The sequence below is a fragment of the Pseudoliparis swirei genome, chromosome 22, assembly GCF_029220125.1.
Source record: "Pseudoliparis swirei isolate HS2019 ecotype Mariana Trench chromosome 22, NWPU_hadal_v1, whole genome shotgun sequence".
Lineage (NCBI taxonomy): Eukaryota > Metazoa > Chordata > Actinopteri > Perciformes > Liparidae > Pseudoliparis > Pseudoliparis swirei.
The window spans coordinates 2,650,333-2,676,864 of record NC_079409.1 but is presented as its reverse complement, the minus strand read 5'-3'; the positions used below and the strand labels follow the sequence as shown (position 1 = coordinate 2,676,864).

Sequence of the window (26,532 nt, the reverse complement as noted above, 5' to 3'; positions counted from 1 at the left end):
GGACATTAAGTTAATAATACTCGTAAATACTACAAGGAAGCACTTAATGAAATGCTACTTTCCCTTTATTTTGTCTCCTTGTCACTTATTTTATTCTCTAGTGTGTTTAAAGTTTGATTTTAATACTTAACTTTAAGTTATAAAACATTTCTCCCGGCAACAATCGAGTCAAAACACGTCGTGATGTTTATATTTGTAGATTCCAGTATTTATGAATGAATCATTAGTTTTTTTTCTTTCTTCGTGTTGTTCGGAAAGGGGGGAGGGGGGGGGGTCTGACGTCACGTCACATTAAACAAACTGGTCACGACGCAGCAGCAGCAGCAGAGCGCGCGCGCGCCCCTCCCACCTCCGCTGCGGTTATAACCGGAGCGTCGCGGCCGCAGACCGACCACTCGCCGCCGTGACGCCGGTAACCGACGACATGTTCTGGGACTCGATGATCCGACCGGGAGACAACAAGGAGCCCAAGATAAAGGTGAGGCCTCCTCCACCGCCGGACACGGGGACCAGTGGTTTAAAAAAAAAGTCTGGATATTTTGTAATCTTAGAGAGAAATGTTTTTTCAATATTTATATTTTATTACTTATTTTATTTTTAATGTATTTTTTAATTTTAGCATGATAATAATCTGAGTCTCTTTTATCTGTGATGAGTTCAGTTGTAAGAGAATCACAAGAGAAAGAGACAAATGGGGATCATTGTTATAAAAGATCACACAACTTCTGTGCTTTCACACACACACACACACACACACACACACACACACACACACACACACACACACACACACACACACACACACACTTACACACACGTACACACACCAGCAATTAAGGTAACATAACTTTTTTAATAGACCATCCTCACAGCTGCATGATAACATGACTTTGACCAAAAAACTATTTATCATTATTATTATGGATTATTGTTTAATCTGATGTATCAATGATTTAAAGTATCACTGATTTAAAGTATCACTGATTCAAAGTATCAATGATTTAAAGTATCAATGATTTAAAGTATCAATGATTCAAAGTATCAATGATTTAAAGTATCACTGATTCAAAGTATCAATGATTTAAAGTGTCAATGATTTAAAGTATCAATGATTTAAAGTATACACCCCATTTATAATTTTCAAAATCCGGAAGGCTTTTTTCTTCTTCATGTCACCTTGTCAACGTGCCCTGAGTCACCATGATGATGATGATGATGATGATGATGATGATGATGATGATGATGATGATCACGACTCTTTCCACACAGATGGAGATCTTCCCCTCTGGATTTTACACAGAGGACTTCAGGACGCAGGAAGTTCCGGCTGGCTTCGATTTTGCATCTTACGGTGAGTTCAGGGACCCTGTAGCACCGTGGGGATTTCTTTAGGGGAGGCATCGTGACTCGTGAGGTTTCATAAACTCTCTGAGGTATTATTATGATTTTTATGATATGTTTGCGCAATCTGTTTCCTCTGAAGCCGAGCGGCCAAGGACAGAGGAAACATCCTCACATCTGTCACAGCCTGAGGCCTTGACACCCGTCAGAGCCAGGAGAGTGGGGTGCTGGTGTGTGTGTGTGTGTGTGTGTGCGTGTGAGTGTGTGTGTGTTTGTGTGTGCGTGTGAGTGTGTGTGTGTGTGTGTGAGTGTGTGTGTGTGTGTGTGAGTGTGTGTGTGACTAACGCTTGAATGGGCTGAGGTATACAAAGCTGGACAGAACCAGGGTGGTCAGGTTAAGGACACGCCCCTCCCTGTCTTCCCTAATCCTTTCCTCCAGACTTCCTCCTCCAACAGATTTAGAGTGCCCCCCCCCCTCCTCCTCCACCTCCTCCTCCCCCACCTTCCCCCAGACCTCCATCACTACTTTGTCACCCTCCCTCCGCTGGCGTTTCCTCCCATCTCTTCCTCCCCTCCCTCCTCCCTCCTCCCTCGTTTCCTCAGAGCAGTAAACCAGAGCGCTGCTGATTTCATCGTAAACAAGCGGCTTTTATTTGTGTGTCGACACCTTGAAGATAAAAACAACAAACTTACTAATTTACTACATCGTGCCTCTCTAAGCTGTAATAAAGGACCATACCATTTTATAACGGAACATACCATTTAATAACGGACCATACCATTAAATAAAGGACCATACCATTTTATAACGGAACATACCATTAAATAAAGGACCATACCATTTTATAACGGAACATACCATTTAATAACGGACCATACCATTTAATAACGGACCATACCATTTAATAAAGCACATTTACTCCTCAGTATACCTTTGTAGATTTATATCCTTTAAGGCAGACTCTGGTTACATTTGGGGGGAAATACACGGGCAGTGGCTTGAACATGCTTGAATCATGCTTGAATCATGCAACATGCTTGAATCATGCTTGAAACATGCAACATGCTTGAATCATGCTTGAAACATGCTTGAAACATGCAACATGCTTGAATCATGCTTGAAAAATGCTTGAATCATGCTTGAAACATGCTTGAAACATGCAACAGGTTTGAAACATGCTTGAATCATGCTTGAAACATGCTTGAAACATGCAACAGGTTTGAAACATGCTTGAAGTTAAACTTGCTTCAGACAAAAGGTGATCTGCCTAAAAGGTGTCTGGTATTTCTCCCACAATGCACCTCAACGCATAACAATGCACCTCCATCCTCGGCACAGCAGTCCTACTGCATGACAACGAGTCTCTGACAGAAAATAACAACAACAACAACAACGGGTTGTTCCATCTGACTTATTTTGATTCTTCTCACCACATTGAAATGAAAGGAAACCGTACGGACGACTTCAGTCAAATAACTGTCAAATAACACCTCCACCCCCTCCTCCTCCTCCTCCTCCTCCTCCTCCTCCTCCACCTCCTCCTGACTCCATGTGTGTGTGTGTGTGTGTGTGTGTGGCCTCCAGACTGCCCTGGTGAAGACCTGTCCTTTCTGTTAGACAGTAAAGCTCTGCTGCAGCAGCAGCTCTACGTGGCCGACAGCAGCTACCCAGAAGCCCCCAAAGCCGCCGCCCACCCGTACGACGCCAAAGGTGAGACACGCGTACCTGTCATACCGCAGCCGGCCACACGGGTCCCCCTGATCTCACTTTGCTCTCATCTTCATCTCCCAGTGAGCGCCGGCGACACTTCACTCTTCAACCTGGACTCGTACCAGGAGTTCAACTGGTGGAGCTCCTACTCACACGGTGAGTACACACACACACACACACACACACACACACACACACACACACACACACACACACACACACACACACACACACACACACACACACACGCACAGACACACACACATGGACAGACACACACACACACACACACACACAGACAGACAGGCACACACACACACACACACACACACACACACACATGGACAGACATACTTGTGTGTGTGTGTGTGTGTGTGTGTGCTAACGTCCTGTGCTGTGCAGACGGGCTGGCGGTGGACCAGTCCACTGGGTACCTGGAGGCCCCTCAGACCTACCAGAGCCTGGAGGGCAGCCGCAGCCCCTTCCCCCCCGCCAAGGGGCCACACACGCCCCCAGGTGAGTCCCGTGACCCGGTGTGTGTGTCAGTGTGTGACCCTGTGTGTGTGTCAGTGTGTGACCCTGTGTGTGACCCTGTGTGTGTGTCTCAGTGTGTGACCCTGTGTGTGACCCTGTGTGTGTGTCTCAGTGTGTGACCCGGTGTGTGACCCTGTGTGTGTGTCTCAGTGTGTGACCCTGTGTGTGACCCTGTGTGTGTGTCTCAGTGTGTGACCCGGTGTGTGTGTCTCTGTGTGTGACCTGGTGTGTGTGTCTCTGTGTGTGACCTGGTGTGTGTGTCTCAGTGTGTGACCCGGTGTGTGTGTGACCCTGTGTGTGTGTCAGTGTGTGACCCTGTGTGTGACCCGGTGTGTGTGTCTCAGTGTGTGACCCTGTGTGTGTGTCAGTGTGTGACCCTGTGTGTGACCCTGTGTGTGTCTCAGTGTGTGACCCTGTGTGTGACCCTGTGTGTGTGTCTCAGTGTGTGACCCTCTGTGTGAGTCTCAGTGTGTGACCTGGTGTGTGACCCTGTGTGTGTGTCTCAGTGTGTGACCCTGTGTGTGTGTCTCAGTGTGTGACCTGGTGTGTGACCCTGTGTGTGTGTCTCAGTGTGTGACCCTGTGTGTGTGTCTCAGTGTGTGACCCGGTGTGTGACCCTGTGTGTGTGTCTCAGTGTGTGACCTGGTGTGTGTGTCTCAGTGTGTGACCCGGTGTGTGACCCTGTGTGTGTGTCTCAGTGTGTGACCCTGTGTGTGTGTCTCAGTGTGTGACCCGGTGTGTGACCCTGTGTGTGTGTCTCAGTGTGTGACCTGGTGTGTGTGTCTCAGTGTGTGACCCGGTGTGTGTGTGTCAGTGTGTGACCTGGTTTGTGTGTCTCAGTGTGTGACCCGGTGTGTGTGTGTCAGTGTGTGACCCTGTGTGTGACCCTGTGTGTGTGTCTCAGTGTGTGACCCGGTGTGTGACCCTGTGTGTGTGTCTCAGTGTGTGACCTGGTGTGTGTGTCTCAGTGTGTGACCCGGTGTGTGTGTGTCAGTGTGTGACCTGGTGTGTGTGTCTCAGTGTGTGACCCTGTGTGTGTGTCAGTGTGTGACCCTGTGTGTGTGTCAGTGTGTGACCCGGTGTGTGACCCTGTGTGTGTGTCTCAGTGTGTGACCTGGTGTGTGTGTCTCAGTGTGTGACCCGGTGTGTGTGTGTCAGTGTGTGACCCTGTGTGTGACCCTGTGTGTGTGTCTCAGTGTGTGACCCTGTGTGTGACCCTGTGTGTGTGTCTCAGTGTGTGACCCGGTGTGTGACCCTGTGTGTGTGTCTCAGTGTGTGACCTGGTGTGTGTGTCAGTGTGTGACCCGGTGTGTGACCCTGTGTGTGTGTCTCAGTGTGTGACCCTGTGTGTGTGTCTCAGTGTGTGACCCGGTGTGTGTCTCAGTGTGTGTCTCAGTGTGTGACCCGGTGTGTGTGTCAGTGTGTGACCCTGTGTGTGACCCTGTGTGTGTGTCTCAGTGTGTGACCCGGTGTGTGTGTCTCTGTGTTCCAGGTGAGGCGGACCCGAGCTACTCCAGTCACTCGGTGGACCTGTACGACTCTCCCTCGTCCTTCTGGCCCGAGTACTCCTCCCCGGGCTTCGCGGCCCCGCCCCCCTGCCCCTCGACCCACGGCGCCCCTCAGGCCTCGGAGCAGTACTGCCCCCGTGTGGTCAAACGCAAGAGCACACATGCGCAGAGGCCCGACAGGGAGGGCCCGATGACCGGCATGTCAGCCTATCCAGGTGTGAGAAAATATCACCACGTATAAATATATATTTCACTTGTGATTTTGTATGTATTTTATTCTATTTTAATGTTTTGTACTATCTGGAACTTGAGTCTGAAATACAAGTTTAATTGATATAAATATATATATTTATATTTATATATGTATAAATATATATATATATATAGTGATTTATGTTATATATATATATTTATATATATAGTGAATTATGTTATATATATATATTTATATATATAGTGATTTATGTTATATATATATTTATATATATAGTGATTTATGTTTTATATATATATATATATTTATATATATAGTGATATATGTTATATATATATTTTTTATATATGCTTCTTACACTGATCACAGTATTTGATTTATTGTGAAACTAAAACTGTATTTCCTTTGTCACAACAGTTCTGTACTCGGGTTCTGGTCCGATCCAGCTGTGGCAGTACCTCCTGGAGCTCCTCCTGGACTCGGCGTGCTGCTCCTTCATCTGCTGGACGGGCGACGGCTGGGAGTTCAAGATGTCCGACCCCTCGGAGGTGAGACCTCCACCTTCACTGATTTATGTCTTATTATTCATTGATTCAGTGGTTCTCATGCGGCTTTACAATTAAACTTATTCTACAGCACATTTCAGAGGGAAATATAAATATATATATATTTTTTAACAACTATTACTTACTGTTCAGATTATGATTTCAAAATAAAATGCATTGTCAAGAATGAACAGAGTGGTTTTGAAGCCTTTTTGGACATTACAAAACTAAACTACGTGTTTTATAACGGTATATAAAGTAATTAGCGACAACCCAATATGCTCCATTTTTATACTTTTGGTACATTTACTTTGAGTAACGGTATTTATTTTATTTTAGTATTTCGTTATTTTATTGACCAGTAATATTGTTTAATCATTGCTTTTTCAGGTTATATATTGTGATATATTACAGTATCTTGTTCTTGAGATAGTTTAGTTAAATTCATTGTTGTTTATATATATTTAGTCCTTTGATTGTTCACTAATGGGGTAACGCTGTGGTTACATGTAGGAGTAGGCAGGTACAGGACCAGCATGCACCTGGGTAGGACGATGGTTTTTACTTTAGGAGTTCCTTTGTTCTTTTGTTTGTTTGTTTGGTAAATAAATTATCAGAATAACTGATTCCTGGACTATACTTTCTTTTGTCTGCGTGAACCACAAACTCACGGAGCGCCGGCGGCCGTTTGATGTATATTAGTTTTATATTCATTGGGCAGAAGGCCGTGCCGTGATGTCGGCCTGTGAGCGTCACGTTGAGTGTGACGGATGAGAGAGCTTCTTCACCTTCATCCGAGGACGGGTCATTCATCGCTTTGTTGTTGTTGTTGTTGTTGATCCCTCAGGTGGCGAAGCGCTGGGGCCAGTGCAAGAACAAACCCAAGATGAACTACGAGAAGCTGAGCCGCGGCCTGCGCTACTACTACCACAAGAACATCATCCACAAGACGGCGGGCAAGCGCTACGTCTACCGCTTCGTCTGCGACGTGCAGGGCATGCTGGGAAAGACGGCGCGGGAGGTGCTGGCTGGCCTGAACGTCGTGCCCACCGGCGCCGAGGCGGCGGCGTGGCAGTCGGGGGCGCCCCCCGGGGGGTCGGGGGGCCCCGGGGTGTCGGGGGGCCCCGGGGGCCCGGCGGCGTCGGAGCACAGCAGCGAAACATGGCCGCCGTCTCAGTAGGGAACGGTTTCCATGACTACCGGGAGGCCCGAAGTCTCCGAGGGGAACGGCCCCGAGCTCCCAGAGCTCCGGGTCGTCCTCATGCACGCAGAACAATGGAGGAACCGAATATGGTTCTTCAGAGTGAGGACAGAGAAGAACCATTTCTGGTTCCATGGAGAACCTTTTAAACCAGGGTTCTTTCAAGAACCATGTCCTTATATAGTTCTTCAGAGAAGCTATAAAAGTGTCTCAAAGAACCTTAAAAAATAGTTCTTTAAGGCACCATTTATGGTGCCTCAAAGAACCTTTCAAACCAGGGTTCTTTAGAGAACAATTTCCTTAAAGAGTTCTTGTAAGAACCTATAAATGTGTCTCAAAGAACCTTCAGAACATGGTTCTTTAAGGCACCATTTATGGTTCTTCAAAGAACCTTTCAAATCAAGGTTCTCTAAAGAACCATTTCCTGAAAGAGTTCTTCAAAGAACCTGAAAAGGTGCCTCAAATGAAAACTGTTCTTCTGTGATGGTTCTTTGTAGAACCACAACATCTTTTAGAGAACCTTTTAGGAACCCTGATTGTTCTGTGTGTGTGTGATGACGGTTTAGAGAGGCTGAACATTCCAGGAGTCAAATAACCCCAAACTCCTAAATTCATATTCAGTCTTTTTCGTCACGTGACCCGTGAACACGCGGCACCTCGGGGAGAAATAACTTATCCGCAAACGTCGGGGGCGTATTTTTCATTTTTTTAAAGGGAATCTATTTGTAAATAGTGTTTATATAACGGCCGCCTAGAGTTTTGTGCAGTGGTAATATTTTGTGTTTGATACTAAACTCTCGTCTACCTCGCCGGTCAGAACCACGTCAGCCCAGATCTCCTCCGGCCGCCTCGTATGTGTGGGGGTCCACTTCCTGTAAATAAACTGTATATAAACATAGAATTGTGTTAAGTGTGTCATTACACACACACACACACAATCTGGATTCTGCCTTTAACATTAAAACACTTGTATACATCCTATATATATATAAAAAAATTTTGTAAAACATTTTAAATTATATATATATAAATATTTATATATATTAATAAATATATATATAATATATTTATATATATATATACATATTTATATATACATATTTATATAAATATATATATTTACATATTTACATCAGTGAATTAATTAAATGGTGTTTATACTGTCTGTCACTGTGTCACATTACATTGTAATATTTGCACTTTTTAATTTACATCCTATTTGCTGATGTGACCTTTCACACTTGGAGATGGAAAATTCCGATACCCATTGAACGCATCTTTGTTCATCGAGGTGAAGGAGCGGCAGATCGACCTCTCGACGTCTCTGGAGTTCACGCGGTTCTCGAGATGTCTACCAAATCCATCCGGATGGCTCTGGCCAACACGTTGGAGGACCTGACGGAAGAAAACTTTGACAGGTTCCGCCACCGGCTGCTGGACTACAAAGAAAAACCGCAGGTCCGACGGAACCAGGTGGAGGGCAAGACCCGCCTGCAGATGGTGGACGTCCTGGTGTCCGCGTTCACGGAGCCCGGGGCCGTGCGCGTGGCCGTGGAGCTGCTGAGGCAGATCCAGTGCAACGAGGAGGCTCGGCGACTTGGTGAGAGGATATATACATATATATATAATTTGTATTTATTTATTATTACTATTTTATATATATATATTCACATATGAACACATATATACATATATGAGACATATAGCGTGCTGTAGTATATTAGTTATAATAATAACACCCAAAACAACAACAACGCGACTCCTGCTCAACAAAAGAAATCCAGTGCATTCCAGATTTTTACTTTCGTTTTTAATTTCCTTTTCTTTCGGTCAAAATGAACTCGATTAACAATCTGGGAGTGAATGAGTGGATGAATTCTCTGACGGTGACCCGGCCTAATGTTGCCTGAGGTGTAAACAGGTGGCAGGAGGTCTGTCAGGGCCGTGAAACATATTTATATATCATGTTTGTCTTTTTGTTTTTACAGCCACAGCGACCTCTGGAGGACGGTAGGCGCCATGACACGGTGAGTCAAACACGTCAAGCAAAGAGTAGATTTGACTACCTTTGTATTTACATTCATTAATGTCAAAATAAGACACACACTATGAGCTCCCTGTGTTGTTAATGATGTCGTTCTTTGTCCTCAGAGGATCACTCGTCTCCTATTGGACGAACTACGCGTCATCGATATATTTCCAGAAGACGTCTGCAGAATCCAACGTGGACGACGACTCAATATGTTGAACTTGATGTCCTAATAAACCGTCTTCCTCGAGTCTTCCTCCTCTGTGGCTCAGTGTCTTAGGAAACCATAGGTAGCTATCAATATTGATGTTATTCAATATATTAGTTTATATTAATTAACCTTTTATTGTCTAGAAAAACGACCACAAGCTTCATTTGGACGAGGCCTATATATATATATAAAATAGTCATAATAAATAAATAAGAATTGTATATATTCATATATGTGTATGTATATATATATATAAAATACTAATAATAAATTAATACAAATTATATATACATATGTGTATATATTTATATATATAAAATAGTAATAATAAATAAATACAAATTATATATATATATATGTGTATATATACATATAAAATAGTAATAATAAATAAATACAAATTATATATATACATATATGTATGTATATATATATATATGTATATTACTGTGTTATTACATCATCGTTAGCTAAGAAGAGGAATAGCATTAAATAAAATGCTCTTTCAATAAAGTTCTGAGGCACAATAGATGTCATAGAAGGTGTTTAATTATATAAATAAAATGTTTTGGTACATATGATTAATTAAGCTCAGTATAAAAAAAATGCACCTGAAGAGCCAATGTCAGAAAGAAAAGACAGAACAAAATAAAATGCTTTAGAGGTGAAAACAGAGAGAGACTCTTTGGTTCTCGTGGTCTGAGGAGCGTGGGGTCACGGGTCAGCTGACCTCCAGAGGAACGGGGGTCACTAACGGGGCAGCGGGGGGAAGGACGCCCCCCCCCCCCTCCAGCTCCTGCTCAGCTTCCACTACTTCGTCCTGGAGGGGAGGGGGGGGGGGGCAGAGGGAGTCAGCAGAGTGACACTCTACACATCAGGGTCAGTTGCAGTGTTTATTACATTAAAAACTAAACGTCTCGGAGGAGCTTCGAGGGGATTTTACCTCTGATGCTTACATTTTTACCTTTGCATTGAAAATGCGGAAGGTTATGTTTTGATCGCCGTGTATTTATTTATTTAAATATTTTTTTATTTGTATGCGTGTTATTCGCAGAACTCAAAAAGTATTGAACCGAATCGCATGAAATTTGGTGGGATGATTGGTTATTATCCGGGGACCATTTGATTAGATTTTGGGATCGATCGGGTCAAAGGTCCAGGTCATCAAAAGGTCAACCTCTTCTTTTTACCATAGCACGGTCAATTGTTATCCAATTGGCATGCAACTAATGCCAACATGTTCATAATTCAATGCCCAATCTTGTGGTATGTGAAGGTATGCACTCTACCGAGTATATACTGTATATATATGTATATATATATAATTTGTATTATTTTTTAATTACTATTTTATATATGTATATATATATATACATACATATATGTATATATATAATTTGTATTTATTTATTATTACTATTTTATATATATATATATACACGTATATATCATTTGTATTATTTTTTTATTACTATTTTATATATGTATATATAAAATAGTAATACAAAAATAAATGTATATATATATTCATACATATATATGTATATATAATTTGTATTTATTTCTTATTACTTTTTTATATATATATATACACGTATATATAATTTGTATTATTTTTTTATTACTATTTTATATATGTATATATAAAATATTAATACAAAAATAAATGTATATATATATTCATACATATATATGTATATATAATTTGTATTTATTTATTATTACTATTTCATATATATATACATATGTATACATATAATGTTCTAATATTTATTATTACTATATTATATATATGTATATATATAAATATACATACACATATATGTATATACAATTTGTATTTATTTATTATTACTATTTTGTATATATATATATATGTATATATTTGCTCCCACTAAATATTTTGCACAACACAATAATGCGACACATCAATTTATCACGAAGTCTATTTGGGGAAGACAAAAAGAAAAAATGTCCAGAGACACTTTGGAGCCGGAGACGTTGATGACAGACAGAAGCGGTCGATACTGACCACGGGGCCCTGGGGGGCCGGCGTCTGGAGCTCTGGACCCCTTCCCCTCCGGGTTGTCTCTCTCTGACTGCTCGGGGGGAGAAGCTGGTGGTCTGCCTGGTGGTCCGCTTGGCCTTATTTCGGTCACACTGCAAGATGTATCCGACGGCGTCGTCCATTTTGGATCCTGGGTCGCAGGACGAACTCTTTTTCCGGAGGAACTCGACGTAGCTGTGGAGCAGAGGGTGGAGAGGAGGCCTGACACGTCGACCAGCGAGATCCACCACCATCGACACGGCGCGTCCTACCACACCTCCTCTTCTGCGGGTCCTTGGACCCGTACAGGCCCCGCAGCGTGGCCAATGCGTGGACACCGAATCCAACGAGGGCCCCTCCTCCCACGGCCGACTTCGAGGGTCTGCTGTTCCCGCGTTGAATTCTGACCTCGTCCCAGACCTCGGGGTAGGCTTTTGCGTATTGGATCAAGGAATCCTTCAAACGACAAGACGTGAACGATGACGTCATACTCTTGTTGGGGAGCTTGCAGACGGCTCGTCTCGGTGGTACCTTCTTCTGCTCTCGTGGCCCCGGGGGCTCCGCCAACAGGTAGGCGACGTAGCCCACGTCGTTCTCCAGCAGCCATTTGAGGCTTTGGCCTGTGTACTTGCCGAACTGGATGCTCCGCCCACTCAGCTCCAGCCATCCGCTGGCAGCGGCGCCGCCCTCCCCCGCCTCCTCTGGCGACCTCGCCCGCGGGGGGCCGCCGCCGGCCACGTGCCTCCGAGCCTCCAGCGAGGGCTTCGTCTCCAGCTTCCCGGTCGACGTCCTCCGGAAGTCGGGGTTGCCTTTCTAAAGATGAAGGGACAACAACAACAACAACAACAACACCAACACCAACAACAACAACACCAGGATCCCTTAAACCTCCTTTTAGATGAAAGGACTTTGAATATTTTGAGTTTTCAAGCTGAACTTACGTCCACGCAGGCTTTGGTTGTTGAATCTGTAGAGGAGGAGAAGCGAGGAAGAGAAACGATGAAGAGCTTCAGACCGTCTGGACATGAAGCCCATCGAGATACACGTCACTGACCTGCTCGATCGACCCTTCGGGGCCCCGATGCCCACAGGTATACAATACTATATTAATCATTATAATAGGTAGAAGCAAAGATTCTAATACAATTTGAAGAAGAACGCTTGATTTTGGAGAGATGAGATCATGTTATTTGATGTACCTTAAGTATAAATAGCATTGTAGCAGGAAGTAGTCGCCTAAAGTCCAGGGGAGGAAATGTGCATATTTTTTAGGGGTCATTTTTTCCCCACTGACTGAAGTCCAGGAGCATTTAAAATAAATTGGGGCACTTTTAGAAACTTGTGAAATACATTTAACTTTGAGGACAAATAATAAATATACTTACTCAGACTTACAGGATGAACAATTGTCATAACATGTCAGTAATAAGACTATTAGACAATAATACAACTATTAGACAATAATACGACGATTAGACAATAATACGACTATTAGACAATAATACGACTATTAGACAATAATACGACTATTAGACAATACTCTACAGATTCAAAGTGTTTTTTTAGATTTTATGAACAAAAACCAAAAAGAAAACATAAATCAGACGATCATATTTAATGTTATTCTTATTTCTTTTTGGTTATTTATTGTAATTTAAACTATTAACAATTATAACTTATTTCTTTGTTTTTTAATAATTCTAAATTATATTTATTGATGTATTTATGTACCGAGTACAGGAAATACAGATAGGACAACAACAACAACAACAACTACACGCTATTAAACCATCATCATTAGGACATTATGCGGCGTCTGTTGCCCCTCTATTGACGTCAGGGGCCACATTATCTTCCTCCGGGCCGCGTGGCCCTTGGCCCCCCCGAAGTGTTTAGGACACGCTGGTCCTCCCGGTTCTCACCCATCGCCTCCGCCGCCTCGTTGCAGTGGATCTGCCGCAGCAGCTCCAGAGTCACCTCGCGCGCAGTGCGCTCCGTGAAGGTGGACACCAGCTGCTCTGCGATCTGCGGGGCGCTGCGGTCCTCCACGCGGCTGTAGGGGACCCGCGGCGGCGCGCGGCGGTCCCTCAGTGCGTGACAGAACGCGAGGAAGTCATCTTTAGGCAGATCGCTCAGCGCGCGCACCAACGCGCTTTTGATGGTCGTGGAAACCATTTTGAATCTGCTCTGAGAGGCGCGCGCCACAGACTCGGGTTACAAGCAGGAAAAAGTTCAGCCTTCAAGAAAAGAAAAGAAATTGCTGCTTTCAAGGGCTGTCGGAAATACTACGACTGGGCTGTTCGCTAAACTCTCCCAATCGTAACCTTACTGTAACTACAGGGAAAGGACATATGAGAGATGAGTATTACATCATTACATTATTATCACATTATTACACTATTACTACATTATTATTACATTATTATTACACTATTATTACAATATTATTACATTATTATTATATTAATACATTTTTACACTATTATTACACTATTATTAGCTCTACTCTTATGTCATCAAAATACTTAAAAACCTCTACGGACGAAAACAAATTCAGGTTTCTTCTCATATTCAATATTCTCATTTATTTGGGGTTATTTATTGTTTTCACGTTTGAACAATGAATAACAATTATAACTTATTTATTTGTTATTTTATAATTCCAAATTATATATATATACATATTTTTTAATCAACTGCTATTATTAGGATTTTCTCAGAATTTCCATTACCACTAAATCATTTTTAAAAAAAGAAGCAATTTTGCTGCTATAACCTGTAGAGTGCGATGTCTATGCGGATGAGCCAAAGCTAAGTTATAGAGACTAATTTACGTCACACACACACACACACACACACACACACACACACACACACACACACACACACACACACACACACACACACGTTAATGATCTTGTCGAGTTACACCTCTCCCTTTTGTTCAGAAGGAAAACATGGAAGAAAACTGGGGGGTGCATTTCACTTTTTAGTCTCCTAATTAAATAATTAAAAATAAAACAGTAATCAATTTATATTTTCAAAAAACTTTAACATTCAACTCAACACATAATTATGTCGTTATCAATATATCTCGATCATAAGACTTTTTTTCCCGACGGCACCTGAAGGCACCGTGTGAGTCTTCCTTTTGAAACGGAAGCGGCAACACACCCGTCTCCTCTCCGGCTCTCCTCCTCTCTTTCCGGGGTAAGAAATGGCGCCCAAGACCGCGACGAGGGCCATAAAGGATGCGCTGGAGGACCTGTCGAAGCGGGACTTTGAGCGGTTCGTCCACGCGCTGCAGGACCGCCGCGAGGCGCCGCGCGTGCGGCGCAACGCGGCGGAGGCGGCGGACCGCCTGGAGTTGGGCGACCTGCTGGTGCAGACGTTCACGGAGGCCGGAGCTCCGGGGGTCGCGGAGGAGCTGTTGAGAGGGATCGACTGCCACGAGGCCGCAAACACGCTCGGTAACCGGATCACTCTTTATGAAGTGGGCTCGCGGGTCGATGACGTCATTCTGCAGAGCAGCTCGTGCTCTCGAGGAGATGAAGTTTGAACCGCCGCGCTGCAATTATACTTTCGCTTTCGGAGCCGTGGCGGGAAAACAAAGAAAAGAGGAAGAAACACATGAAAATAAAAGGCTGCCACCTCCATCCTGTGGCCCACGGTGTGATTACGTCATGTTTTTGTCTAATTCTAATCTAGTTCAATCTAATTGTGTCTTTCTGTTTGTTGCAGCTGCAGAGACCAGTGGAGCGTCCTCCAAACCCGCCTCCAGTGACAGTGAGATGATGTTGTTGTTGTTTTTACAGCTTGTTGTTCACATGAGACGTCACAGATGAGCTGTTGTAGGAGAATATGTTTTATGAGTAATAAACAGAATCTCTGCGTTACGACGTGAACGTCCAGCTGAAAACGCCCTGAAGATAAAACGGCAGCAGGAGTTTAAACTGAGTTCAGTGGACGAGTTATTCCATCTCCTGGGGAACAGGAGGTGAAGAACAGGAGGTGAAGAACAGGAGGTGGAGCCACGACCTCATGGTGGTGAGGAGGAGTCCAGATGAAGTGCAGAAAGAGCCTTTGAGAGACAAAGTCTTGGCTCTTTACTCGTTTTCTATGGTTGTCATGACTTATCTGTTTTACTTCCTGTGTGCATGAAGAGAAACGGACCCCGGACATGAAGCATTTATTAATTTTCCATAAATGTGTTCCAGCTCCGAGACCCTCAGCCGGAGCGCCAGGTGTGACCGCCATGGCTGGAGAGAAGAGCTCAGGTAGTCCCACGTCCTCCGGCTCATCTCACTCACTTCTTTCATTTTGAGACCAACTATGTGAACTGGGCCCATTTGTTTTAATACAATAACAACGGTGGGGGTTTAATGTTAATATATATATATATTATTTATTTTTAATTTATATTATATATTTTTTATATTTCATTTATATTTTATTGATATTATATGCATTATCTATATATATATATATTATATTTAATTCATAAATATATTTATTTATATATATTTATTTTTCATTTATTTATATATATTTATATATATACATATTATATATTATTTATATATCTAATATATATATTTTTTCTTAATATATATTTATTTATATATACACTAGCTGTGCTCTCATAAAAAGGGTTTAACGGGTTTTCTACCCCTGCGCTAGTCTTCTAAGGCGATAACACAATGTCCCACTAGAACACTGGAGATGGGCCTCTACACACTATGTAGAGACTTCATTAAACACCAGAGAATAGTCATCTACACATTAACTATGTAGAGAGTATTTATGATTCACTTAATGTTATCTTTATTGATAAAATAAGGACATTTCTATGTGGTGTAAATATGAATCCCAGTCCCAGAATCTGGAGTCCTGTTCCTTGGACTCGTGTCCAGTCGCTTCGTGTTTTCTCGAGTCTTCTCGATTCGTCCCGGAGCAACGTGTCCTTCTGTCCTCAGGGGAGCAGTTTGTGGACGAGCATCGAGTCCAGCTGATCGACAGGGTGATCGACGTCGGACCGGTTCTGGACGGACTCCTGGACAAAGGAGTCGTCTCGCAGGGGATTTACGATGACATCATGGCCAAAGCGACCAGCGGGGCTCAGATGAGGCAGCTCTACTCGGGCGCCCTGCACGCTGCTGGACGTGAAGGCAAAGAAGTCTTCTACCAACTCCTTGAGAAGCATGAGCCATATCTCATGAAGGACCTCAAGAGGAACAAGTGAATGTTGCCTTGGAATTCATTTTGAGACCCAATATGTGAACTGGGTCCATTTGTCTGAATACAATAACTACGGTGGGGGGTTCATGTTAACTCTATGTCTTTCTTTGTGTTCATACACATGTTTCACCTTCAATATACATTCAAGTTAGCTGGATTTTATATTTAGGGAGGAGCCTCTTCTGCCTCATGGTGGGAGGAGTTTATCTTTGAGGCTCAAAACCAGATCAGACAATTATGTAAAAAAACAAAATACGTTTTTTATCCAACAAATGGACTGAAAGTTGGTTTTATCCTGATGATTTTAATATGAATTCAAACATCATGAATGATTATCTAGATTTGCACGTGAAGCCGGTTTAACCTTTCATTTCTCTAAAGTGTGCGATGACGCACGACTCGCGTTCGGCCCCAGAACGTTTTCTACTTGTAAATGCATATAAATTCATAATAAAGTATTATGATTACCTTTTGTTGTTCTGACAGTTTCAACGGAGTCTTAAACATAGTATATAAAGCAAAATGTAATGATGTCATCGAGTTGAGAAACGAGTCTCCCAATCCTGTTTTGTTATTTTATAGTTGAGCTTAACATGTATTTATGTATGTGAGGAGAGGCAAGCGATTTTACACATCCCAGTATAGTTCATATAATATATATATATATATATATATATAGTTAATTGTCATTTGAGTGTTATATGTCCCAATTGATTGAGGATTCAAAGTGTTGTTTCCCTCTGAGGTAACAGGTGACAATTTAATTATAATTACTGTAGTTAACCAAAAAATAAGTAACAAATTGTATACATCACATACCTCAACAGTCTCCCCCTAAAACACTTATTTAGGAAAACCGCTTTTAGATAATTTACAGTCACTTGTTTGGAAAAATAAATATAATAACTTTACTGTTATAAAGTTTAATGTGAACACAAAGTACACGACACATGAACTAAAACAGTTATTTGGGAAAAATGTGAATTTTTATGCAATTTCAATTTCCGTTCAACCATCTGGGATCAAGTATGTTCCACGTACAGGGATTTAGACTTTGACGTGAGAGGTGCTTAAGAATTACCAAATAAAGGCATGATTTAAAAATATAATATAAATAATAATAAGAATATAAATATGGGGAAATAACAAACAAACATTCGTTTTTTCTTTCTGGTGCACTAGTGTATTATCAAGTGTATTTTAATAGTAACAAATAAAATGTGAGCTTCAGTGCAGTTTAGAAAAGTTTTACCATCTGCTTCCCAAATTAAAATGGTGGTCAGATTAACATGGCAGTTGGTTGGAGTTCATGTTGCGTTCAGGCTCTATGAAAAAAAGTGTAAATCTCGGATTGCAAAGACACATCTTTAAGACGAGCACAATATTTCTTTATTTTTTACCGAAAACATTCCCGTTTTATCGTTATATTAGACTGAATCATTTGGGTATCCTGGGACCGTCCGTGTGGCTGCCGGCACAGAGAGGGGGAGAGAAATGAAGCGGCACAGACGACCAACGCAAGCGTCGCCATGTCGGAACAAGACGGACGTGTTCCTCCTCCGCAAAGCTGAACGTGAATCACGAGAAACATTCTGAAGGAGCGGCTCAGGAAGACGTCTGGATGCCGTCCAGAAGGAAGTTAACCAGAGGAAGAACTGCAGGACGCGAGGAAGTCCTCTTTAGGCAGATCGCTCAGCGCGCGCAACAACGCGCTTTTGATTGTCGTGGAAACCATTTTGAATCTGCTCTGAGAGGCGCGCGCCACAGACTCGGGTTACAAGCAGGGTTGCCAGGTCTGTGTGACACATCCAGCCCAAAAACCAGCCCAATATCAGAACTCAAAATATGCCCGTGCCAAACCATATACACTGCTTTTAAAGTCCAACAGCATTGCTATCATTGCCAAATGTATTGTAATATCTACAAAGTAACACCACATGTTTAGTATGCCAGCATTAAAAGCAGTTTTCCCGAAACAGTTATTTCACCTAGGTCCTAAAATGGCCTTGTGTAATTAGATACAGTATATTATCATAAATAAAATGTGTGGAAGTGCTGATCTGGAGTCAGTTTGGTAGGATTTGGGTATGAATAAATTATTTCATTTAAAATATGGATTTTTATTTAAAGATATTCATGTTATTTGCATGCAAAATAGGTCTACCCGAACCAACGGACAAACAATTCAACCGGCGGCAACGCTTCAAAAGTAGCCCAATTCCGCGGGAAAACAGCGGACCTGGCAACACTGGTTACAAGCCTGAAAAAGTTCAGCCTTCAAGAAAAAGAAAAAAAAGCTGCTTTCAAGGGCTGTCGGAAATACTACGACTTGGCTGTTCGCTAAACTCTCCCAATCGTAACCTTACTGTAACTACAGGGAAAGGACATATGAGAGATGAGTATTACATCATTACATTATTATCACATTAGTATCACATTATTACACTATTACTACATTATTATTACATTATTACATTAGTATTACAGTATTATTACATTATTATTACAATATTATTACATTATTATTACATTATTATTATATTAATACATTAATACATTTTTACATTATTATTACACTATTATTAGCTCTACTCTTACGTCATCAAAATACTTAAAAGCCTCTAAGGACTAAAACAAATTCAGGTTTCTTCTCATATCCAATGGTATTCTCATTTCTTTGGGGTTATTTATTGTTTTCACGTTTGAACAACGATTTACAATTATAACTTATTTCTTTGTTATTTTATAATTCCAAATTATATATATATATGTATCCATTTTTTAAAATCAAATGCTATTATTAGGATTTTCTCAGAATTTCCATTACCACTAAATCATAAAAAAAAGAAGCAATTTTGCTGCTATAACCTGTAGAGTGCGATGTCTATGCGGATGAGCCGAAGCTAAATTATAGAGACTAATTTACGTCACACACACACACACACACACACACACACACACACGCGTTAATGTAAATGATCTAGTCGAGTTACACCTATCCCTTTTGTTCAGAAGGAAAACATGGGAGACATCTGGGGGGTGAATTTCACTTTTTAGTCTCCTAATTAAATAATTAAAAATACAGTAATCAATTTATGTTTTCAAAAAAGTTTAACATTCAACTCAACACATAATTATGTCGTTATCAATATATCTCGATCATAAGACTTTTTTTCCCGACGGCACCTGAAGGCACCGTGTGAGTCTTCCTTTTGAAACGGAAGCGGCAACACACCCGTCTCCTCTCCGGCTCTCCTCCTCTCTCTCCCGGGTAAGAAATGGCGCCCAAGACCGCGACGAGGGCCATAAAGGATGCGCTGGAGGACCTGTTGAAGCGGGACTTCGAGCGGTTCGTCGACGCGCTGCTGGACCGCCGCGCGGCGCCGCGCGTGCGGCGCAACGCGGTGGAGGCGGCGACCCGCCTGGAGTTGGGCGACCTGCTGGTGCAGACGTTCACGAAGGCCGGAGCTCCGGGGGTCGTGGAGGAGCTGTTGAGAGGGATCGACTGCCACGAGGCCGCAGACACGCTCGGTAACCGGATCACTCTTTATGAAGTGGGCTCGCGGGTCGATGACGTCATTCTGCAGAGCAGCTCGTGCTCTCGAGGAGATGAAGTTTGAACCGCCGCGCTGCAATTATACTTTCGCTTTCTGAGCCGTGGCGGGAAAACAAAGAAAAGAGATAGAAACACATGAAAATAAAAGGCTGCCACCTCCATCCTGTGGCCCACGGTGTGATTACGTCATGTTTTTGTCTAATTCTAATCTAGTTCAATCTAATTGTGTCTTTCTGTTTGTTGCAGCTGCAGAGACCAGTGGAGCGTCCTCCAAACCCGCCTCCAGTGACAGTGAGATGATGTTGTTTTTACAGCTTGTTGTTCACATGAGACGTCACAGATGAGCTGTTGTAGGAAAATATGTTTTATGAGTAATAAACAGAATCTCTGCGTTACGACGTGAACGTCCAGCTGAAAACGCCCTGAAGATAAAACGGCAGCAGGAGTTTAAACTGAGTTCAGTGGACGAGTTATTCCATCTCCTGGGGAACAGGAGGTGAAGAACAGGAGGTGAAGAACAGGAGGTGGAGCCACGACCTCATGGTGGTGAGGAGGAGTCCAGATGAAGTGCAGAAAGAGCCTTTGAGAGACAAAGTCTGGGCTCTTTACTCGTTTTCTATGGTTGTCATGATGACTTATCTGTTTTACTTCCTGTGTGCATGAAGAGAAACGGACCCCGGACATGAAGCATTTATTAATCCATAAATGTGTTCCAGCCCCGAGACCCTCAGCCGGAGCGCCAGGTGTGACCGCCATGGCTGGAGAGAAGAGCTCAGGTAGTCCCACGTCCTCCGGCTCATCTCACTCACTTCTTTCATTTTGAGACCAACTATGTGAACTGGGCCCATTTGTTTTAATACAATAACAACGGTGGGGGTTTAATGTTAATATATATATATTATTTATTTTTAATTTATATTATATATTTTTTATATTTTATTTAGATTTTATTGATATTATATACATTATCTATATATATATATATATATATTATATTTAATTCATAAATATATTTATTTATATATATTTATATATATTTATTTTTCATTTATTTATATATATTTATATATATACATATACATATTATATATTATTTATATATCTATTATATATATTTTTTCTTAATATATATTTATTTATATATACACTAGCTGCGCTCTCATAAAAAGGGTTTAACGGGTTTTATACCTCTGCACTAGTCTTCTAAGGCGATAACACAATGTACCATTAGAACACTGGAGATGGGCCTCTACATACCTCTGTAGAGACTTCATTAAACACCAGAGAATAGTCATCTACACATTAACTATGTAGAGAGAGTTTATGATTCATTTAATGTTGTCTTTATTGATAAAATAAGGACATTTCTACGTGACCCCTAACTCTTGAACGGTGGTGTAAATATGAATCCCAGTCCCAGAATCTGGAGTCCTGTTCCTTGGACTCGTGTCCAGCCGGCTTGGTGTTTTCTCGAGTCTTCTCGAGTCGTCCCGGAGCAACGTGTCCTTCTGTCCTCAGGGGAGCAGTTTGTGGACGAGCATCGAGGCCAGCTGATCGACAGGGTGACCGACGTCGGACCGGTTCTGGACGGACTCCTGGACAAAGGAGTCGTCTCGCAGGGGATTTACGATGACATCATGGCCAAAGCGACCAGCGTGGCTCAGATGAGGCAGCTCTACTCGGGCGCCCTGCACGCTGCTGGACGTGGAGGCAAAGAAGTCTTCTACCAACTCCTTGAGAAGCATGAGCCATATCTCATGAAGGACCTCAAGAGAAACAAGTGAATGTTGCCTTGGAATTCATTTTGAGACCCAATATGTGAACTGGGTCCATTTGTCTTAATACAATAACTACGGTGGGGGGTTCATGTTAACTCTATGTCTTTCTTTGTGTTCATACACATGTTTCACCTTCAATATACATTCAAGTTAGCTGGATTTTATATTTGGGGAGGAGCCTCTTCTGCCTCATGGTGAGAGGAGTTTATCTTTGAGGCTCAAAACCAGATCAGACAATTATCCAACAAATGGAATGAAAGTTGGTTTTATCCTGATGATTTTAATATGAATTCAAACATCATGAATGATTATCTAGATTTGCACGTGAAGCCGGTTTAACCTTTCATTTCTCTAAAGTGTGCGATGAAGCACGACTCGCGTTCGGCCCCAGAACATTTTCTACTTGTAAATGCATATAAATTCATAATAAAGTATTATGATTACCTTGTGTTGTTCTGACAGTTTCAACGGAGTCTTAAAAATAGTATATAAAGCAAAATGTAATGATGTCATCGAGTTGAGAAACGAGTCTCCCAATCCTGTTTTGTTATTTTATAGTTGAGCTGAACATGTATTTATGTATGTGAGGAGAGGCAAGCGATTTTACACATCCCAGTATAGTTCATATAATATATATATATATATACATACCTGCAAACTTGTCACCTTTCGGTGAAATTCACCGTTTTGAAATCAAAATAGGTCATCCACGTGAATCGTGTAGATCCGAAGAGTTTTTGTTTTGGGGTGGGGGGGGGGGGGGGTCAACTGGCCGGCCGACCGGCGTTTATGAGATTGGAGTGAGACGCGGAGAAAATGCGATGTGGTGCTCTTCGCAATAAAACATCTTTGATGGGACGTGTCGCGTCTCGGCCAATCAGCGTCAAGATGTCTTCAGCGTTTGGTGGTTTAGGTTAGCTTGAATGTCACCCCGCTACATCTACTGCTGTCACGCTGCACGGTGTATCGATACTAACAAAGTACCCGAACGTTAAACACGATATGATTTAGCGCGATCAGAGCGCACGCGCTGCTCCGTGTCAAGCTGTCTGCACGCAATGCGCTGCGCAGCGCTCACAGCGAGTGGCGTCAAGTGGCGGAGCTTTAGAGACTTAAAGTCTTCAGCTTTAAGAAAAAAAAGAAGAAAAAGATGAACTATGTATCATCTGGTCAGATACTGACTAAAGGCCTCATAGTGTATAATCAATGCTATGATGGAACCATGTAGTTTCATTAATATCTGGCTGGATTAATATTAATAATACTGCCATTTGTTAAGTGTTGAAAAAGTTGGTAAAAAGTGAACCATACAGATGTTTTATTTATTACTATTATAGATAAATATACCAGGATCGTATTTATGGTATCATATTGTTTTTATGGTATTTTATCGAATTCTGGTATCATGATATTTATAGCAGGTATCGTATAGAAGTTATAATGTTAGTGACAGCCAGGTAGAGGCAGAACAGACTCAGGGAACAGAGTCATGGCTCAGCAGAGCTCACGAGTCCTTGTTGTTCAGGCCAAAGAAAGGGAAGTTGGTTTATGAATGACTTTAACCATATGATATATAATGACAATGCATATTTTTTATTACTATCATTAAATCATTAATAATATTTCTACTTTATACATTTTGTTGTAAAACTACCAAAGTTCAGTTACAAATATTATTAGATTAATCAATTAGTTGCAAAAAATTGTTGATCAGAATTTCACTTTAAATTTAAAAAAAAACATTGTATGGTTCCAGCTTCTTAAATTTGAAGATGTGCTGCTTTTCCATTTTTCCTAATTTGAATGATTTTTAAATATTGTTATACTTGTGTTCGCCAGTAGGGGGCAGTAGCGGGTTTTGCCATGACTGGTGCCGTAATTCTTGTCTTAAACAAACAAGTTAGACTAGCGTAACACAGACAGTGACGCAGCTGTTGATGCGAGTCTCTTGGTGTTTACTGGTGAGAAACGTACATAAGCATCATATATATATTAATGTTATGTTCGCTCGCTTTTACATTTTGACAGTTATTAACTGTGTAGAAGTTAAAGTGAAGACAGTAAATTCAGCCACTTCCCGGGGTGGGGGCCTCTGATGGGAAATCACAGACAGGAGGTTTATTATATATTATAGGTTATAGGTTATTGGATGAAAGAGGAACAAAAGGAATTAATTTCTAAAATAATTTAGAAATTAAAGAAATAAAAAAAGTGGTCAAATGCACAAAATTCAGAAAGTTACTTGATTTGTAGAATAGTGTAACGTGGGACTTGTTAACCTGTGTGATTGTCGCTCAAGTCGGCCGTAGAGATTTCTGTGAATGGGCCTCGCTCCTATTCACACCTGGGCCATGCAAAATAAATATTACTGAATATTTCTAGGTGTGGCGGCCATCTTACCGGGTTCACCATCATCTTTCAAGGTGTTGTAACGATTCTATTAATATTTATATATATATATATATACATATATTATATTCTTATTAGAAGGGTTTGTGGGCACTGACTTAGTCAGAGCAGAGGACCCCCACCCCCCAGCCCGTTGTCACCTTTTTCACCCCTCATGAGTTTGCAGGTATGATATATAGTTAATTGTCATTTGAGTGTTATATGTCCCAATTGATTGAGGATTCAAAGTGTTGTTTCCCTCTGAGGTAACAGGTGACAATTTAATTATAATTACTGTAGTTAATCAAAAAATAAGTAACAAATTGTATACATCACATACCTCAACAGTCTCCCCCTAAAACACTTATTTAGAAAAACTGCTTTTAGATCATTTACGGTCACTTGTTTGGAAAAAAATATATAATAACTTTACTGTTATAACGTTTAGTGTGAACACAAAGTACAAGACACATGAACTAAAACAGTTATTTGGGAAAAATGTGAATTTTTATGCAATTTCGATTTCCGTTCAACCATCTGGGATCAAGTATGTTCCACGTACAGGGATTTAGACTTTGACGTGAGAGGTGCTTAAGAATTACCAAATAAAGGCATGATTTAAAAATATAATATAAATAATACTAATAATCTAAATAAGGGGAAATAACAAACAAACATTCGTTTTTTCTTTCTGGTGCACTTGTGTATTATCAAGTGTATTTTAATAGTAACAAATAAAATGTGAGCTTCAGTGCAGTTTAGAAAAGTGTTACCATCTGCTTCCCAAATTAAAATGGTGGTCAGATTAACATGGCAGTTGGTTGGAGTTCATGTTGCGTTCAGGCTCTATGAAAAAAAGTGTAAATCTCTTGGATTGCAAAGACACATCTTTAAAACGAGCACAATATTTATTTATTTTTTACCGAAAACATTCCCGTTTTATCGTTATATTAGACTGAATCATTTGGGTATCCTGGGACCGTCCGTGTGGCTGCCGGCACAGAGAGGGGGAGAGAAATGAAGCGGCACAGACGACCAACGCAAGCGTCGCCATGTCGGAACAAGACGGACGTGTTCCTCCTCCGCAAAGCTGAACGTGAATCACGAGAAACATTCTGAAGGAGCGGCTCAGGAAGACGTCTGGATGCCGTCCAGAAGGAAGTTAACCAGAGGAAGAACTGCAGGACGAATGAACACCAGCGGGACACGTGAGCGCTGCAGAGCAGCTGGGGAGCTGATGTCATTTCACATGGCCGGAAACTCAGAGTTGAGAGAGAACGGCTGAAGAGGAAGCCGGAGTAGAGAATTACAGATGCGTTGACCTTGTGGACAGGAAAGGTACTGCACTGTTTCAAAGAAACGGGAGTGTGTGGAAGGATATAGGTTAGGTTCAATTTTATATATATATACACCAGGGCCGGAGTGGGGCCACTTTTCAGCCCGGGAATTTCAGGCTCAAGACCAGCCCACTTTTTTCATGGTGTGGTGGAAATTGGATAAATGAAGCAACAGTTCAGCTCTTACTATCCTGTAGTTCTTTTATTAATACCATGGTCCAACAAATAATGTAAAGGTTAAATACAACAATAATAATCCACTTACGATGAGAAGTTAACAAAAAATATGCACAACATTAAAAAAGGCAGAAGGGCATAGCAGGCGTGTCAGACTCAGATTAGGCAGGAGGCCAGATTTGTTGGAGTGAGACCTCATGGGGGCCGTCATGGTCATTATCATGGTCATTGTCATGGTCATTGTCATGGTCATTATCATGGTCATTATCATGGTCATGGTCATTGTCATGGTCATTATCATGGTCATTGTCATGGTCATGGTCATTATCATGGTCATTGTCATGGTCATTGTCATGGTCATTGTCATGGTCATTGTCATGGTCATTGTCATGGTCATGGTCATGGTCATTATCATGGTCATGGTCATTATCATGGTCATTGTCATGGTCATTGTCATGGTCATTATCATTTTTCTGCATGAGTATTATAAAGTGGTGATTTACTCCTTTACGACACCCACTTCTGAGCAAACAATGCATATTGGTTCATCAAGTATTGTACTGCTCTTTCTTAGAATATATAACTTTAATTCATATAGTTTCCTCTGTTATCCTCTCTACATGTCCCTGTCGTCATGGCCTCCTCATTGTAAATGTCGGGCTCATCATTTTCAGCAGGAGACTCTTATCTGCTGCTCCGAAGCTACAAAGAAAAATT

General features: G+C 41.6%; 5 protein-coding genes across 6 annotated transcripts; 4 read left to right on the top strand and 1 right to left on the bottom strand.

The window, feature by feature from the left end:
• Positions 1 to 394: 394 nt before the first annotated feature.
• Positions 395 to 7,955, top strand: etsrp (ETS1-related protein). 2 transcript variants are annotated; one of them, XM_056405943.1, is made up of 8 exons: positions 395 to 478; positions 1,270 to 1,351; positions 2,960 to 3,052; positions 3,134 to 3,208; positions 3,455 to 3,568; positions 5,079 to 5,309; positions 5,726 to 5,856; positions 6,701 to 7,955. In XM_056405943.1, the coding sequence occupies exons 1-8, from the start codon at positions 425 to 427 to the stop codon at positions 7,031 to 7,033; spliced, it is 1,113 nt and encodes a 370-aa protein (XP_056261918.1). In that variant the 5' UTR covers positions 395 to 424; the 3' UTR covers positions 7,034 to 7,955. The 2 variants fall into 2 exon arrangements, with proteins under 2 accessions (XP_056261918.1, XP_056261917.1); XM_056405942.1 differs by having other exon boundaries at positions 2,927 to 3,052.
• A 373-nt stretch (positions 7,956 to 8,328) lies between these two features.
• On the top strand, positions 8,329 to 9,338 carry LOC130187982 (apoptosis-associated speck-like protein containing a CARD). Its single transcript, XM_056406012.1, has 3 exons — positions 8,329 to 8,654; positions 9,043 to 9,081; positions 9,206 to 9,338. The coding sequence occupies exons 1-2, from the start codon at positions 8,402 to 8,404 to the stop codon at positions 9,066 to 9,068; spliced, it is 279 nt and encodes a 92-aa protein (XP_056261987.1). The 5' UTR covers positions 8,329 to 8,401; the 3' UTR covers positions 9,069 to 9,081; positions 9,206 to 9,338.
• A 483-nt stretch (positions 9,339 to 9,821) lies between these two features.
• On the bottom strand, positions 9,822 to 13,644 carry LOC130187956 (uncharacterized). Its single transcript, XM_056405966.1, has 6 exons — positions 13,264 to 13,644; positions 12,283 to 12,308; positions 11,873 to 12,154; positions 11,619 to 11,797; positions 11,327 to 11,536; positions 9,822 to 10,114 (listed from the first exon to the last, which is right to left on the bottom strand). The coding sequence occupies exons 1-6, from the start codon at positions 13,514 to 13,516 to the stop codon at positions 10,105 to 10,107; spliced, it is 960 nt and encodes a 319-aa protein (XP_056261941.1). The 5' UTR covers positions 13,517 to 13,644; the 3' UTR covers positions 9,822 to 10,104.
• A 639-nt stretch (positions 13,645 to 14,283) lies between these two features.
• On the top strand, positions 14,284 to 17,048 carry LOC130187975 (apoptosis-associated speck-like protein containing a CARD). Its single transcript, XM_056406000.1, has 4 exons — positions 14,284 to 14,811; positions 15,083 to 15,127; positions 15,559 to 15,618; positions 16,318 to 17,048. Exons 1-4 carry the CDS (start codon positions 14,559 to 14,561, stop codon positions 16,581 to 16,583), a joined length of 624 nt encoding a protein of 207 aa, XP_056261975.1. The 5' UTR covers positions 14,284 to 14,558; the 3' UTR covers positions 16,584 to 17,048.
• Positions 17,049 to 19,638: 2,590 nt separating this feature from the next.
• Positions 19,639 to 22,356, top strand: LOC130187974 (apoptosis-associated speck-like protein containing a CARD). Its single transcript, XM_056405999.1, has 4 exons — positions 19,639 to 20,110; positions 20,382 to 20,426; positions 20,852 to 20,911; positions 21,654 to 22,356. Exons 1-4 carry the CDS (start codon positions 19,858 to 19,860, stop codon positions 21,917 to 21,919), a joined length of 624 nt encoding a protein of 207 aa, XP_056261974.1. The 5' UTR covers positions 19,639 to 19,857; the 3' UTR covers positions 21,920 to 22,356.
• Positions 22,357 to 26,532: the final 4,176 nt, after the last annotated feature.